Below are 18,556 nucleotides of genomic sequence, written 5' to 3'. Positions count from 1 at the left end.
ATCAATCCTTCGGTGCTCAGCTTTCTTTATGGTCCAACTCTCACATCCATACACGACTACTTGAAAAACCATAGCTTTGACTCAGCAGTAGGTATCTGGGTATATAAATGGTTGTCAATGCAATTATGTTTATTAATCACACAATCACAACATTACTTCCTAGTGCTCCCCCTCCACTCTCAGAGGGTTGTTCCTGTCAGTGGCTATTACCTGAGAACATCTCACCCTAAGGGATTTTTGTCGAGTTATCACATCTGCTGGCTTCATCCATTCCATTGAAACATATTTCAGAAAATCATCAGCATTAGTGAGCGAGTTTGTATAAAAGGGACATATGATAAATACCAGCCATCAGCAAGTAGGATAAATGCCCTGCTCTTGAAAGTAAGGGGCTCACAGGTGGAAAAGTAACCACCCTCATAGCACCCTGTGGCCCAAGGTTGGGAGGAAGGATATCAATCATAGCCTCACAGATTGACATATTGTATATACATTTGCATCAGGAATAGGAAGACCATTAGCTGGGACAGAGTCCTGAAGTCATCCTCAAAGAAGGCACCATACCATCAAATTTCCATTTGCAGGGTCTGTAGCCAACTCAAGAGTGAGTAAGAGGTAATGTGTAGATGAAATTGAAAAAGAACTTTCTGCCTTTCTTTTTTTTTAACTTTATTTTGTATTGGGGTATAACTGATCAACAATGTTGTGATAATTTCAGGTGAACCACAAAAGGACTTAGCCATGTGTGTGTGTGTATCCAGTCTTCCCCAAACTCCCTTCCCATCCAGGCTGCCACATAGCATTGAGCAGAGTTCCTTGGGGTGCTATCTAGTAGGTCCTTGTTGGTTATCCATTTTAAATATAGCGGTATGAACATGTTCATCCCCAATTCCCTAACTGTCCCTCTGCTCGCTCCTTCCCCCCCTACACAGCAACCATAAATTCCTTCTCTAAGTCTGTGAGTCTCTCTCTGTCGTGTAATTAATTTCCTTTGTATCATTTCTTTTTAGGTTCCACGTATAAGGGATGTCATATGATATTTCTCCTCCTCTGCCTTACTGCACTAAGTATAAAAATCTCTAGGTCTGTCCATGTTGCTGCAAATCTTTTTGACTGTCTTTAATGCCACTCCAGCCCCTGACCCCAGATGTCACCTGGCTATATGTTGATTTGGTGGCATTTCATAAGTACAGATTCAATAAGGTGGCAGCCACTACAGTGCTGCAATCAATCATTTAGCTTTTCACTTAGAGATGTTTAATTACAAAAAGTATATACATATGTTTTCTGTGTTTAAAAAGCCAATTTAGATTATCATCCCAATCCTGGCCCCCTTTCCTACACAGCTGTGATCTGTTTGATATGCATGTTTCTAAACACTTTCTTTTGCATTTGTCAGTGAATAATTAAGTGAAAAGATACACAAAATTAATTTGGTTGTTTTTATATGCAGTTTCCTACTAGATGTATTATTCTCTTATGTGCCTTTTTCATTCAAAAGCCCATCTTAGACATCTTTTGATGTCAGAGTTTATGAGGCTTCTTTCCATCTAATTTCTTTTTACCCCTTAGGATTCAGGCACCAGGAGTTACGTAGTAATCCCTTTCATGGACATTTTGATCATTTCCTATTTTCTGCCACTATAAACAATGCTACAGTTAGCTTTCTCATACTATAATACTTGTTATTAAAACCCTGCAACAATAATTTGAGTCTTTTGGCAGCTGAAGACCTTTATGCTAGCTGCTAAAGCAACTTCCATCCAGTCAGCTGATTCCTTCTTAGACCTGAGTATCTAGGCATTGCCAAATATCTCCCCCATAAGAGTGGAAACACCAGCTTCCTGCCCACACACTGCCTGTGAATCCCACACGTGAGATATTCAGTTATATTAACTTCCGTCCTCCTTTAAAATACAAATGCCAGTGGATTATGTAAGGGAACACTAGGAGGAAGGGTAAGCAGGATTCCCAAATTAAGAAGGTGTGAGGACATGTTTGAGTACACTCCGGGAGTTGGTGATGGACAGGGAGGCCTGATGTGCTGCAGTCCATGGGGTCACAAAGAGTTGGACACAACTGAGCGACTGAACTGAACTGAGGCAGGTTACTGCAGGCAAAGGAACAAGAGATGAGCCAGGTGAAAGGGCCAGGCTGGTAGTTTTTCAAGGACAAGCTGTGATGTCAGATTAGTATCCAGGCACTGGGGGAGATATTGGGCAATGCCTGGAAGTCTCTAGAATTAAGGAATCACAGTGCCCCCAAGTCTCTCCAGTGCCCATTTTAACCCATCCACGGGCATCTCTGGTTGTCAGCACAGAATATGTAGTATTAACTTCAGGCTGAGATGAAGTGCCGAGGAGTCACAGGGCAGGGCTGGCTTGAGAGTCCTTGCCTCTGATAGATTTCACTTGTCATGCGCCTGACTTGCTTCACCCAGTCCTCACAGCAGGGCACACGCTACAGCCATGCAATCAGACTTGGGTTGAACAGGTCTGCAAAACAGCCATCCCTTGTCAATAAAGCTTAGCAAGCAGATCCGCCAGTAGCACCTTTCTGCAAGTTTACTTGAAGGCATGCAGGCAAACTTTCCTTTTATTTTTGTTAAGACCTCGCTTTATAAATGGTTATGGTTGCTCTCATAGTCAGCTTATTATGCTGTATAGATAGCCCTGTTCTCAGGTTCACTCCCTTCACCATGATGGAAACTTCCTAGCATCAGTTGTTAATTATGCCCAATAGAAATGCTCTTTTGAGGAGATGCCAAAATTGTTATCAGTTTCCCTGTATAGAAATGAATGGGTGTGCAGTTTCCTTTCAGCTCGTGGAAAGATCTTAGAAAGAGTTAGCATAAGAGCTGAAATGGGTGTAGAGTATCCCTCCAGTGGCCGTAGCTGCCAGTCCTTAGCTCTTAGCCCAGTGATGTAAGGTGTCCAGTGTCCACACCACGACACAGCACGTGAGGTTGATTCTGCCATGTTGTCCCTGCCACTTTTCACCTGTGCCTGCATGCCTCCCACAGCCCAGTCCATGGGAAGCAAGGAAGATGGTACTAGCCTTCAGCCTACTATGGATAGAGAGTGAACTCTAAGGCAGGAGGTGTTGCTTGGTAAAGAGCAGAGTTGTTTTAGAATGAAACCATCTCTACCTTCAACTTTAGCAAGCTGCTTCCTCTTTTGAGCCTTAGTTTCCTAAGCCATGAAATTTTACTATTTGCTTTTGGGGGTTGATTAAATGTGATACTTTATATGAAGCATGCAGCACAGTACGTAGTAATAGTAGTCACTTTTCAAAATGTAGAACATCACCAACAGTGATCATCGAAGGGCTCCTCTGGAGTGAAGGTTAGAAGAGGGGGGAAATTTCCTTTTATTGTGTATCTATAGTCCAGACATTTGATACATAATAGTCATGACAGTCCTGAGATCTAGGACACATTTAATATAAGGCCCTGTTTTGTCATCTGTAAAACTGAAATAATACCTTGCATAGGCTCATAAACTCACAGAATTAGAAGCACTGTACTCCAAAATGCATGTCTGCCCCTGAGACCACTCAAGGCAGATAAGACATTTACCTGATTAATAAATGAGTTCCTTTTATTTAAATAAGATGAAACCAGTATTCATCTGTGTGTCATCTGGCATTTAGTGCTGAAATAACCCCAAATTCATTTTCTCTTTGTAACTCCGTTGGTAACTATAAATATCTCAGTTTGCAAATACAAAAGCCCAAGCCTATTTCGTTATACTATACATACTATGTACTACACATTTATACTGTGTTCTTGGGCATGAACTTGGGAAACTCTGGGAGACAGTGAGGGACAAGGAGGCCTGGCTGGCTTGCTGCAGTCCATGGGGTCACAAAGAGCTGGATGCAACTTAGCAACTGAACAATAACAATAGCTATTTCAAACCCTAAAAGACGATGCTGTGAAAGTGCTGCACTCAATATGTCAGCAAATTTGGAAAACTCAGCAGTGGCCACAGGACTGGAAAAGGTCAGTTTTCATTCCAATTCCAAACAAAGGCAATGCCAAAGAATGCTCAAACTATCACTCAATTGCACTCATCTCACACACTAGTAAAGTAATGCTCAAAATTCTCTAAGCCAGGCTTCAGCAATACGTGAACTGTGAACTTCCAGATGTTCAAGCTGGATATAGAAAAGGCAGAGGAACCAGAGATCAAACTGCCAACATCTGCTGGATCCTCAAAAAAGCAAGAGAGTTCCAGAAAAACATCTACTTCTGCTTTATTGACTGTGCCAAGCCTTTGACTGTGTGGATCTCAATAAACTGTGGAAAATTCTCAAAGAGATTGGAATACCAGACCATCTGACCTGCCTCTTGAGAAACCTGTATGCAGGTCAGGAGGCAACAGTTAGAACTGGACATGGAACAACAGACTGGTTCCAAATAGGAAAAGGAGTACATCAAGGCTATATATTGTCACCCTGCTTATTTAACTTATATGCAGAGTACATCATGAGAAACGCTGGGCTGGAAGAAGCACAAGCTGGAATCCAGATTGCCGGGAGAAATATTAATAACCTCAGATATGCAGATGACACCACCCTTATGGAAGGAAGTGAAGAAGAACTAAAAAGCCTCTTGATGAAAGTGAAAGAGGAGAGTGAAAAAGTTGGCTTCAAGCTCAACATTCAGAAAACTAAGATCATGGCATCCAGTCCCATCACTTCATGGGAAATAGATGGCGAGACAGTGGAAACAGTGGCAGACTTTATTTTTGGGGGCTCCAAATCACTGCAGATAGTGATTGCAGCCATGAAATTAAAAGACACTTACTCCTTGAAAGGAAAGTTATGACCAACCTAGACAGCATATTAAAAAGCAGAGATACTTTGTCAACAAAGGTCCATCTAGTCAAGGCTATGGTTTTTCCAGTAGTTATGTATGGATGTGAGAGTTGGACTATAAAGAAAGCTGAGCGCAGAAGAATTGATGCTTTTGAACTGTGGTGTTAGAGAAGACTCTTGAGAGTCCCTTGGACTGCAAGGAGATCCAACCAGTCCATCCTAAAGGAGATCAGTCCTGGGTGTTCATTAGAAGGACTGACGTTGAAGCTGAAACTCCAATACTTTGGCCACCTGATGCAAAGAGCTGACTCATTGGAAAAGACCCTGATGCTGGGAAAGATTGAGTGCAGGAGGAGAAGGGGATGACAGAGGATGAGATGGTTGGATGGCATCACCGAGTCAATGGACATGAGTCTGGATGGACTCCGGGAGTTGGTGATGGACAGGGAGGTCTAGCACGCTGCTGTTCATGGGATCACAAGGAGTCGGACACGACTGAGCGACTGAACTGAACTGATACTTGTATGTGGTTAAATCTTGTTTACACTGTTTCAGATCCAGAGAATGTGATATGATTTAAGTTGCTAAATTAACTAGAACATTGCTTGTTTCATGCCAACCATGAAAGATTCTGTAAATATAAAATAAAATGGGCATTGGGCTGGTTTATTCTAAGAAACAAAGATAATCTTATCAAGGAACAGATTTCTTTTTGCTACTAAGCTAGAGATATTTCTAGATGTGTTTTTTAAATGTAGGTATAGATATTTTTGCCTGTGAAGTTTCTTTAGAGGGGCCATTAATCTCTTCTGGAGTAATGTAAGTGTACAGTGATGGTTCTTGTTGTTCCTCAGTGTTAGTTTCTCAATATTCAATGGGAATATTTACTCAAGAATTAAAGAAAAAAGATTTAAAAATAGCATTAATTCAGTATCTATGTAAGAAGATTTAGTGGGTCCAGGAAAAATATATATATATACACATAAATTATAGCAAAACAGTTATCTTCATACTCTCACATAAATTTAAAATGTTTTAAAAATGCTTTCTATAAACATAATCCTCTCTACATGAGCTATGAAAACATTTAGACCCTGGCTATCCTGCCATCACCCTGGGGTTGCTATTTCCAGGGCCTTTGGGGGCTGTGTTCTTTTCCCAAGTGATCTCATTTCTGATCCTGGTAGAGTTCTTGATGTTCCGTCTGATTTATTTAGCAACATGTCAGTGTACATCACAGAGAATAATTGGTCCTAAAAGTGGTCTATGTGTTTCAAGTCCACAGAAAAGAAATCACTTGCAGTGTTTTCAGACCCAAAACTGCTACCCATGTAGCTGTTTTTTATTTTTATTTTTTGGAAAACACCCATTCAGTTTCAACAGCAGATGCTCTAGACTTGTCAGCTGCTACAGAATTGATTCTTCAGAATATATTTCTTAGATACATGTTGCCACATATTTACAGGATGGCATTAGGGTTGGAAATGAAGAAGGTGGACAGAGATCAGGTTTCTCACACCGCTGTCCTTGCCCAGTGGTATTGGGAATAACAATCCTCATCCAAGTGGTATGGCATCATGACAAAGAGCTGCAAACCCAGTCCAGAGCCCCTGACCACTGCTTGCCCACTGTGTGACCCTGGGAAGCCCTCTAAACTCTCATCTCTCTCTCTCTTTTTTTCCTTATGTGCAAAACAGAGGGATTGTGTTGATCTTTGACCCCTTCAGGTTCTGACATGTCCATAATCTATCTGAAGTGACCAGTATTAGCATTCCTTGGACTGCAGGTGTTTAAAAGTAGGGGAATTTTCCTTTTATGAATTTGTTATGTAACTAGTTGACTCTAGTGGATTCCATGAGCCATCCTCCTGATGTTTGATGTTGTCATTTAGTTTAACTCGCCCATATGTCCCGCTTCATCACGTTGGCATTCAGAATGATGTTGCATTCTATTTATTGTTCAGGTTAAATGACTTGTGCTTCCATCCTACGTAGTGGAAGAAAAGTTTTCTCCCCCTTACCTAGTCTTCTGCCCAGTGACACTCCCGTAAGCCCAAGGTCTGCTTACTCTATTTAAGGGGAAAGTTCTGAGAGCTATTGCCTTGAGGCGAGAAACTTGGAGAACCTACTAAAACTGTCAGGGAACTCTGTTATTTCTGAATGTTGGAGGTATGAGTGCTACATCATATTATTGCTGAAATAGGAGCACATTGAGTCTAGAAATACTTACTTGAAGTGTTAGCCATGCACTGTTCCCAGAACCAGCTCCCTTCTCTGTCTCCAGGGCTTGCCCCATTTCTCACTTCAAGTCAGGTATTAACTGTAAGAAGAAAGTTTTTCCTTGAAAACGAGGACACATAGTACAATCCAAGAAACTAAACAAATATATTCTTTTCATTGTGCTCACAAATGAGGGACACCAGAGCCCAGTGACAGTAAGTCCTACCTTGGCTATAAGAAAACCTAGAGTTCCACCTCTTTCTTGGTCATAACATGTAATAACTACTGTGAAAAAAGAGAAGAGATAATGTAATAAGAAAACATAATGTCTGCACTGGTTTTTAATGAATGAATAGAAGCTTGACAGAGTAAAGATCGTCCTGGGGAGGATGAACAACACAGAGAAGAAGGCAAGTAGCCTTTAGCATGGCCTGAGCTTAGGAGGCATGCAGGGCAGTGAAAAGAGTTAAAGCTTAAAAAATGCATCGACCACAGATCATGAAACTGTCTCTTAACCCAAAACTTACTCTTTATGACTAAACCATGGGCAGTTTGAACAATATTAAGGAAGGACTTGATGTGATCCAGTTTGATCTGAAGATAATTTTGGCAGAAAGAGCATGGCTTCTGCTTTCAGGGAGCTTGTATAATGCTGTGCTTATTTGCTCAGTCCTGTCTGACTCTTTGCATTCCCATGGACTATAGCCCGCCAGACTCCTCTGTCCATGGGATTCTTCAGGCAAAAATACTGGAGTGGATTGCCATGCCCTCCTCCAGGGGATCTTTTCAACCCAGGAATCAAACCAGGGTCTCCTGCATGGCAGGTGGATTCTTTACCAGATGTAATAGCAAGCAGATATTTAAAACTTTAAGTAAGTAAGTAAGTGAAGTCACTCAGTTGTGTCCAACTCTTTGCAACCCCATGGGCTGTAGTCTGCCAGGCTCCTCCATTCCATGGGATTCTCCAGGCAAGAATACTGGAGTGGGTTGCCATTTCCTTCTCCAGGGAAACTTCCCAACCCATTGATTGAACCTGGGTCTCCTGCTTTGCAGGCAGACTCTTTACCATCTGAGCCACCAGGGAATTAGTATTTAAAAGTTTAAATGCTAATTTTTTTACTACCTTATGATGTTTAATATTTATTAAGGTCTTGAAATGCGGGATATTTTTTTCTATGTCCTTTTGAATGCATTATCTCATTTAATCCTCCCAAGAACTTTAGGAACAGTTTCTATATACCTATTTTATAGGCAAATAACCCAAACATTAGAGTCTGGGTAAATTGCCCAAGTTTATATAATGTATAATAGCCTGCATTTAAACTCAGGCAGTTTGGTTCCAGAACACTAGTTTTAACCACCAGGACAGTGATCTTTAATCCTGGCCGCACACTAGAATCACCAGGGGAAATTAAAAACAAAACACACTGATGCCCAGAATTCTCATTTAAACTGATTTCTGTGGGCAGAGTCTTAACATTACAGAGAGGGTTGTGACTGACTAAGCCAGACTATATTGTCACCTTAACATACATGGAATAGTCACAAATATCTATAGCAAACATTTGTACTGTAAACATCTGTACCAAAATTGTAAGTTAAAAACAAAAACAAAAACTGCTAAATAGCCAAATCACAGGATATGAAGACTTTTGATGCTTTTTCCAATTTTACTCCCACAAAGAAAAACTACAACCTTCATCTTTTTAAAGACTGACAGGCAGCACAGAAGCAAAATCAAAGAGGGTAGGGGTAAAAAGGAAAAGGTGACAGAGTATCAAAAAAAAGGAAGAGAATAGCTGAAATTGGGGTTGTTGAAGTAATAAGACACCATCTACCGATGAGCAGTCGGTAATATCAAAGGCGTATTTGTGGAATGTTTCCTTTCAGTAATTGTACAAAGACTCCCTTGCCATTGCAAAGCACTTTTCTTCTTGGCAGATTGAAGAATGTTTTACCAACTAAATGCATCCCAGTAATATTCAGAGCTTAGGTCCAACATAAGCATAAGTTGCCTTGTTATTGCGGAGGTAAGCAGCCCCATTTAATAACATATAAAATGTATTATTCATTTATGTAACTCAGACCCAGGGACAGCTGCTGGGATGAAAATAGAACCATTCTGTAATGCACAAAGCAGGTGTGTGCTTACTTGAGTAAATGAACTCTGTATTTCTGCTCAATTTTCTTGTAAATTTCAGAGACCGGTCTGGTAGGGCTAATGTGAAGCCATTTTCATCCAGGAAATAAAATGGTCTCAGAATGGTTTTTAATGAGCATTGAAAAAATTACCAATCGTCTTTTCTTTGGCAGAATCCCAGGGGAATGGATTCATGCTTTGTATTTAAGCAGAACTCCTGTTGCTACAGGCTTCAGGAAAGCCCAGGGTGGCGATTGGTCAGAACAGTGACGCACAAAAGGAATGTCCTCTAGCTGATGATGCTGGCGATGATGGTGAGCCCATGCCGCCAGAGCTGCTCGCCAAGATAGAGTCACAGGTGTGCTTGGACGCTAAGCGATTAAAATTATAACCTGCCTTTAATGTGCGTTGTGCCTGGCTTCTGAAACGCGCAGAGAGTTTGTGATACAGTTTAACTCTCTGGGATGCCATAATTACTGTATGACATTGCTGGTCACTTCTCTGCTACCATTGCTGGTACCAGAATGTCACCATTCTCCAGTGTCCGCATCTTTTTTTTTTTCCCCAGCTGCCCTTATTTTCTTTCAAATCAGCCTACAGTCATAAGCACCTACATGGACTTTTCAAAATATTTAATATCAGATAGGATGATTTGAAGATGTTCAGACATGGCAGTGATCAGTCAGAATGAGTAGGGATCTCAGTACAGGAGCAGGATTTAGGAAGCTCCCTGGGGTATTAGGTGTTAACCCATTCACTTCCAGATTGCCAGGAAAAGCAAGGACTCCAAGGATAGGGGTTAACATAGCAGGAGTGGTGGGTGTGGTGCCTGCAGGGTTTGGGGCCAGTGATGATAGCCAGTTTCTTGACAGATATTTCAACATTTAAACTCTATACAGTCATCCCAGTGTGGACCTAGTGAGTATCAGCCTTGCATGTCTGGGGCACAAGTATGCCCTCAATGAGGAGCTTAAAGTTCACAGTCACACAAAGGAAGAAAATCATACAAGGCATTGCTGATTCCTATAGGAATCATAAGTAATTTCCTATAGTAAATCATAAGGATTCCTGTAAGAGATGACACATGTCTCACCTAATTTAAAGAGGTAGTGCAGTACAGTGGTAACAAATACATGTATCCTAGATCCAAATTGTCTAGGTGCTGGCTGTGTGATCTTGAGAAAACTAGTTTAAGTTCTATGAATCTTAATTTCTTCATTTATTTATTGGGAGTAGTGATACCTTCTTTATTAGGGATAGTTTGAAAGCAAATCATGTTCAGAACTTAGCATAGTGTCTAGAACATATTAGTGAAAGAGTTAGTCATTCAGTTGTGTCCAACTCTTTGCAATCCTTGGACTGTAGCCCACCAGCTTCCTCTGTCCATGGATTTCTCCAGGCAAGAATACTGGAGTGGGTAGCCATTCCCTTATCCAGGGGATCTTCCCAACCCAGGGAATGAACCTGGGTCTCCTGCATTACAGGCAGATTCTTTACTATCTGACCACCAGGAAAGCCCCAAATATATTAGTACTCTCTACATTTGAACTTCTTATGCTTTTACTTTCACAATCAGGAAAAGAGAGGAGATAAGCTGCCACTTAAAGTGTGGATAAGTTTTAGGCAGCTGGTTAGGCAAAAAGGTGGACATGGAAGCAGAAAGAACAGAAGAAAAGAAGTACTTTCAAGAGGATTGAAAAGAGAAGTTTGGCTAAAGCAGAATGAGCTGGTTGGGGAGAAAGAGTCCAGGAAAGTAGAACAAAGTTAGTTTATGGGGGGCTTCAGGCCCAAGTTAGAGGATTTGTGATTTATTCTAAGGAAATTGGAATTTGTGAAGGTTGTGAACAGGGGGGATAGATAATAATGTTAAGTAAAATAACTGATAACATTTCATAATCACTTGCTAATTGTCAGGGTGGTTTTAAGTGTTCTGTGTACATTAATCCATTTCATCCTTATGGTTACCCTATGAGGTGAGTTTAATATTAATACTTAGCCTTACAGTCATCTATAGTGTTCAAAGTGCTTTCCCAGATGGTATTTAATTTTATTTTCTCGATCGTGCTTTTAGGTAGTCAGTCTTGAAACTTAAGGACAGAGAAAGGACTTTGGCTAGATTTGAAGTAGCTGGTGAGCAATAGCCTGCACGCTGCCAGATTTTGTAAATAAAGTTTTATTAGAACCCAGATTCATTTGTTCTTTTATGCATTCCCTATGTCCACTTTAATGTTACAACCCGAGAGTTGAGTGCTTGTGACTAAAGCTAGATAACCTGCAAAGCTAAAACATTTATTCCCTGGCACTTTATGTGAAAAGTTTGTCAACTTATGGTCTAGAAGAACTTATGGTCTAGAAGAAAAGTTTGTCAACTTATGGTCTTGGACTTTTGATTGCTTCCATTTTGAGATCTACCAGTACCTTCCTCAGGTAGATTGGAGAAACCAAATATATGAATACATAATGTGGCTGCTGTGGACTCCACACAAAAAAAGATGATAAAGACATAACATTGGACCTCAAAAGTCTTAAAGAAAACCCACAGATCCTAATTTACTATAAATCTGATAAATTGTATAGGACAAATTGGTAGCAGAATTTTTTTTTCTATTAAGGCTAAAACAAGAAAAAAGCAAAATAGAGGGAGGATGTACTCAATCTACAGTCTGAAGTTTCCTTAATGTGAAATTTCAATAGTTTAGGTGTTACATCGCATGAAATACTGAGCAGAAACTCTCAAGTTTAGCCACCTTTCTGTTCTGTACTATGAGAGCAACAGTTTGTATGTGTCTAATGTTGAGACATATAATGCACAATAATCTATTCTTTCTTTGAACTGTACCTTCCTTTGCAATATATACATGTATATATTACAATATATATAGTACTCATTCTGACCTTTAATTATATAGCCTTTGAAGTATTTTCTGAACTATCCATGTATAGATGGTAAAGAATCCACCTGCAATGCAGGAGACCTGGGTTCAATCCCTGGGTTGGGAGGATCCCCTGGAGGAGGGCATGGCAACCCACTCCAGTGTTCTTGCCTGGAGAACCCCCATGGACAGAGGAGCCTGGTGGGCTACAGCCCATGAGGTTGCAAAGAGTTGGACATGACTGAGCAACTCAGCTCACATCTTTTCACCTGAATTATAAACCTATTGTGTGTAAGGAAAGACCACGTCTTCTCCTGCTATGCATTTCCCACAACTCCAAAGTGAAATCGTATATCTATCGACTAAGTGAATAAAAGCATAAATTAAAATGGTAAAAATGATGCAATATGTTCCTATGATGATTTTCCTCTCTGTTGGGTGCTTACTATAAACAAACTGTGATCTTCCTGACACCATGAAAGGGAGTTATTGCTAGCCCTCAGGGCTAGGCAGAAGGTTTGAAAAGTTGGGAGTGATCCAAATTATCATGAGCTGAATTACAATTTGAGCTTTTCCCCCATGTAGGTATAGAAAGGTGGTTTCCAATAACTGCACTGATGGAGTGAGAGAACAGTACACAGCCAAGCCACAGAAGTGCCCGGGGAAGGCCCCGCGGGGGCTCCGGATCGTCACGGCTGATGGAAAGCTGACGGCGGAACAAGGGCACAACGTCACTCTTATGGTGCAACTGGAAGAGGTAGGACCGGGCCCTGCCTCCCCTCTACCTTCTAGAGCCAGTGACGTTTGCTAAGAAATCATGCTTTGGTTTACATGTCTTTTTGTCTTTGTTTACATAGATACATTTTTTAATTTTAAATTTTATTTAAAATTTGTCTTCTCCTTTTAGTTCCTTGGTATTTGTTATTATAAGTTTGCCTTCTCTGACACAGAACTTCAATTACTTTTATTTCACTGCAAGTTGTTCTTCATTCTTATTGAACCTGTAACTTCTTAGGGATGCTGTCTGGATTTAATCTTCTATTATTGGCACCTTTAGCAAAATGTTTTCTCAGAATACATTAATAGTATTCCTAGAACAGCTTAACACATATACATACTGAACTAACCTAAAAGCTGCTAATGCTGTCTTCCTCCTTTAATCTGAGGTCATGGCTTTTCTTTCTATGTATGACATAACCAGTCATACATACAGCATCAAGACCAATCTAAACTAATTGAATATAATTTCCTTGATATTTGAGAGGTTTATTGTTTTAATATTAATAGTGCCTCAGGGATATTATTATAAACATCAATTATTATTTGCCAGACTAGTTATCTGAAGTTTCTGAGTAATTAGATGGTAGAATAAGATGACATTTATATTACATATTTGAGAATATTCTGTTTACGGCATGTTTGTCATCTTGTAAATGAGGAAAATGGCCTCTAAAGGATAAACATTTTCATTAAATGATCTTAATTACTAAACCAAGCTGTCCTACTTCAGCCATGTTTTCTGTGTACCTAAAAATATGGCGAACACTGCTTTCAGCCATGGGATTGCAAGGGAATCTGAAAAGTTCACAATGACACCAGGATAAAGGTATACAACATTGTCTTCTCCCCTTCTCTTCTGATAGTTCAGTGACTCTCCATCTCTAACATACATAAAAATTACCCGCTGAGCATGTTAAAACAGTTTTCTGGGCTGCATCTTCAAAGATTCTCATACAGGAGGTTGAGGTAAGACCCAAGAGTATCCTTTTCTAACAGGGTCATAGGTTATGCATTATGCTTCAAGAAAAAAGAAAGAAAGAAACAAGGGCAACATCAAGAGGCACAGGCCAGTCCGAGAGTCTCAGAGGGTGACTTGAAGGGGAAAAGATGCAGTCAGGATTACACTGTCAGGTTTGCTCAAAATACTTAGTATTTTAATTTCCATAGAAAAGCCTGTGATCTAATGAGTTGGAATTCCTGGCCCCAGTGATGCTGTTGCTTTCAGTCCAAGGACCACTTAGACAAGCACTGCTCTAACCTAGTACCCTTTCTTCCTGTCTCCTTAGTAAGTGCCTTTTAACCATACCCAGTGTTCTAAACACTAAGGTTCCCCAATGTTCTTCAGTTGGAACTAGAAAGAGATGGGCCAACTTAGGCTAGTTGGAGTCACTTGCATTTCACAGAAATAAATCTTGGGGGAACGTCTGCCTGAGGCTATAACAGACTAGCTTGCTGGAAACCAAATAAATATGTATTATTTAGAGCAAGAGTTAGAGAGAGTGGGAAAGAGAGAAACACACACAGAAAAGGAGGAGGACTTAGAAAATTTCAATTCTTTTCTTGAGAGATAGGAAGCTCCTTATGATAACTTATGCTGTATTTCATGTTGTATTTCCCCTCAAGAACTTTGCCAGTTCATCTGTCACACTGTATAAGATTTCAGATTCCCAGTAGAAGCTCAGACAGAAAGTGTTGGCTAAACATCTGTTGGTGAACTCGAGGTTGGGAAGATAAAAATTGGACTTCAGAGTTACCAAGTCAGCTGGGACTGATGATGTTAAATCCTAGAGAGTAGAGAAACATAGAGAAGTTGTACAATATTCTGTGTCCTTTGTTTCCTTGGGGGATTCCATGGTGGCTTAATTGGTATAGAATCTGCCTGCATGCATGCCAAGGTTCAATCCCTGGGTTGGGAAGATCCCCTGGAGAAGGGAATGGTTACCCACTCCAGTATTCTTGCCTGGAGAATTCCATGGATAGAGGAGCCTTGCGGGCTACAGTCCATGTGGTTGCAAAGAGTTGGACACAACTGAGCCACTACCACTTTTCACTTTCACTTTTGTTTCCTTGAGTTATTAGACAATACCTGAGGGATGCAGATAAAACAGCAAGTAATCACTTAGGATATGAAGTCAAACATAGGTTTTAGAAGTATTACATTTTGAGGAGAAAGAAAAAAATTGAATTTAGAGTCTATCAAGGGGAAAGCCCTGGTGAATGATATAAGACTAGGTCCTGTAAAGCTCTATGCTAGGAGTAAGGACAAAATGAAATTAGACCAGACTCTCTACTGCTAAAATCCCATCTGAAATTATTTCAGCCTAATCATTATTAGAATGATTTTCCCCCATTTTAAATGTCTGTCAGAAACTGTAACAAATCTTCTTTAGAGGAAAATAGCATATACCAATGGCCTTACTACTTTCTTTTTTTCATGTAAAATTTAGGGTATTTAAGTAACTATAGATATATCAAAAATCAGGACCAAGAACAGGAAAAAAAAAAAACAGGAAAAAGAGCATATTTCCTGAGATACGATTAATATGTTTATGAATATGGGACAAGATATTTAATCCCACAGCAGTCATCAGTAGGTGGCAGTATTCAAATGGAAGTCATAGAACTACAGGTATAGGTACTGATACTAAGAATTTAGAGGGATTTGTAGTAGATTGAACCCAGATGAGTGAAGGATCAGTTTATTAGAAGCAATGACAGTAGGGAATATAGCATTTGGAACATAAGAGGAAAAGAGTAGAAAATAGGAAAAAGAATAATGAGAACAAAGGAAATGGTGGAAAGAGTGAACACAGTCATCCTGAAGGGGAGGAACTGTTAAGGAGCCAGAATTATTTTTGGAGAGATAATGTCAGAGAATTTTCCAAAAATTGGCAAGCGATATCAGCATATCAACACAGAGATTCAAGAGAATCTGTAGACTCAAAGCAGGGTATGCACAGAGGGAAACCACTTTTAGGTATTGTATTCAAACTACTGACATCATCTAAAAACAGAAAATTTTAAAGCAGTGCAGACAAAAATGGAATGACATGTTTGAAGTGCTGGGGAAAAAATAGTGAAGCTAACGCAAAAACATTTTTCAGACAAGCAAAAATTGGAATGAGTCATAGAAGCTGATTTCTGTGAAAAGAAACACTAAAGGTAATTGTTCGGGCATAAAGAAAATGACCCCAGGCAAAAGCACAGAAATAACGGAAAGAATGAAGAATAAGAAAGAAGGTGGATATGCTGGTGAACTGAAGTTAATAGCAATTTTGTAGACCAATCATGCTAATCAGTTGTGGGACTTAAAATACATGCAGAATTAAAATACATGACAACAATAATATAGTATGTGAAAAGAATTAAATGGAATTAAAGTGGTTTAAGCTCCATGAAATGTCTGTGAAGAAGTATTGATAAAAATACTCTTTTATATTAGAACCAGCATGTTCAGAATGTGTGCTTTAATATCTAGTCACAAGTAAAAAACAGTAAGGTAATGCTGAACTATCAAAGTACTGGGAGGAGAACTGGATGAATATTAAGAGCCTCATTAATCAAAATAAAGTAAAAAAGAGAGAAGAGGAGACATACTATCATTGAGACAAATTGAGCAGATATGAAAATGGTATATGCAAACACAGATATTTCAGTAGTTATATAAAATAAATAATTAGTTATTTTTGTGGCTTGCTTAAGAAATGTATCTAGCCCAAGATTGTGAAGATATCATGCCACACGTTTTTTTCTTTAGCTTTCACATTTAAGCCTATGATCCATTTTGAACAAAATTATTTCAGGCAAGGGCCAAAGTTTATATATTTTTTCCATATATGTAGCCAGTTGACCCAACACCATCGAAAGACAAATATTTTCACACTGAATTTCTATATGGTCAATTGATTTATGACATAATAATATACATATATATGTGCACATATGTATGTGCTTTATGTCACATGAGACTGCAGTACAGTAGATAAAGTATTATCTTTTCAGTAAATGGTGCTGCAGTATTGGATATGAGGGAACACATGAATCTTGACCTCTCAAAACACACCAAAATAATCTTAACTGGACTGTCAGTCTAATTTTGAAAGAGAAAACTAAAGTGCTTAAAGGAAAACACACAAGGGTATCTTCATGACCTTGGATTAGGAAAATATTTTTTAAACAGGAAAGAAAACCTTATAATATAAATAAAAATATGATTTAATAAGATTACATTAAAATTGAGAATTTCTTTTCTTCAAAAGACATTATTTTTAAAAACCATAAAGGTGAAATCTAGAGGGGAAGAAGTTATTTTCAGTACACACTTTCAATAAGGGACTCATACCCAGAAAAATATAAATAAATCCTACAAATCAATAAGAAAAATTCCATCAACCTAGTAGAAAATGTACAGATGATTTAGAAATCTCAAAGAAGGTAACCACATTGCCAATAAGCATATGAAAAAATTACCAACACCACCGCTTATCCAGAGAATGCAACTTAAAACTATAATAAATTATTGCTATGTACCCATCAGAAGACTGGTATTTTAAAAGACTAACAATATCAAGTGGTGCTGTTGGGGCAACTGGTCAGTCATCACGTGCTGTTAGGAGTGTAGATTGGCACCCTGGAGACCAGCTTGACATGAAATACTATACCTGAATACATGCACAACCTAAGTGGCATTTCCACTCCAAAGATATATTCATCAGAAATGCATACAGTGCAAACTATTATAGATAGGATGAGTAAACAACAAGGGCCTATTGGCACAGGGAACTATATTCAATATCCTGTGATAAGCCATAATGGAAAAGAGTATGAAAGAGTAAATATATATATGCATATGTATAACTGAATCACTTTGTTGTGTACGATAAATTAACTCAACATTGTAAATCCAACTATGCTTCAATAAAATTTAAAAACAAAGAGAAATGCATTCAAACATGCATAAGAACATATGTAAAATAATATGCATAGCAGAGGAATTCCTAAGAGCTCAAAAACTGAAAATAAACAGCAATATTAGCACAGAGAAATAAATGACAATATACATATAAAATGGAACACCATACAACAATGAAAAAGAACAAACTACTGCTATGTACAGAAACTTGAATAACTCTCATAGCTAATATTGAGCTAAAGGATTCATACTGAAAAAATGCATATTATATGTCTACCTAGTTAAACTGCAGAAAAATAAGCAAAGCTGATTTACGTTGATGGGAATGAGAATAAGTATTAGTATTTGGAGGGGGAGGGGCAGGGACAATTTTTGGACTATTCGCAATTTAAAATTTCTTGGTGATTAATGAATGCATCTACTTTGTAAAATTCAGGTTGTATATTTAATGGTATGCATATGTTTCTTTATGCATAGCATGTTCAACAAAAAGCTGACTTAAAAATCATTTTAGAAATTCAAATAAAATAGAATACTTTGTATTTAGATCTTTAAGCAGTAAGGAAACAGGAAACTATTAAGGAGATATTCATTTTCCAGACTAATCCTATACCCTGTGGTGAAGCTGAAGGCCCCTTTCCTAAAGACATAAGGAACCTGATTATGAAACTCAGAAGAACATCATCTTTTGAAGCAACAGACATCAATGCCGGAGCAGGATTCAGAATTTAGATTTTTATTTCATTTTGAAGAATGCAGTAGAGGAAAATCTGAAATAAAAAATCAGTCCTGGTCAGCTCCAACCTGCGTG

At 38.9% G+C, this 18,556-nt stretch overlaps 1 protein-coding gene across 5 annotated transcripts in view; it reads left to right on the top strand.

Annotated features, from left to right (window-relative positions):
* SORCS1 (sortilin related VPS10 domain containing receptor 1) overlaps positions 1-18,556 on the top strand; it is a 571,188-nt gene that overhangs the window by 474,810 nt on the left and 77,822 nt on the right. For all 5 annotated transcript variants that reach the window (XM_043926561.1, XM_043926559.1, XM_043926560.1 and 2 more), the window contains exon 18: positions 12,639-12,810. In XM_043926561.1, coding sequence (XP_043782496.1) covers positions 12,639-12,810 — 172 coding nt within the window. The remainder of the gene's footprint in view (positions 1-12,638; positions 12,811-18,556) is intronic.

Source organism: Cervus elaphus, chromosome 15 (assembly GCF_910594005.1).
Source record: "Cervus elaphus chromosome 15, mCerEla1.1, whole genome shotgun sequence".
Lineage (NCBI taxonomy): Eukaryota > Metazoa > Chordata > Mammalia > Artiodactyla > Cervidae > Cervus > Cervus elaphus.
Note: the sequence above shows the minus strand (reverse complement) of the source record. Positions and strands in the feature narration are given on the sequence as shown.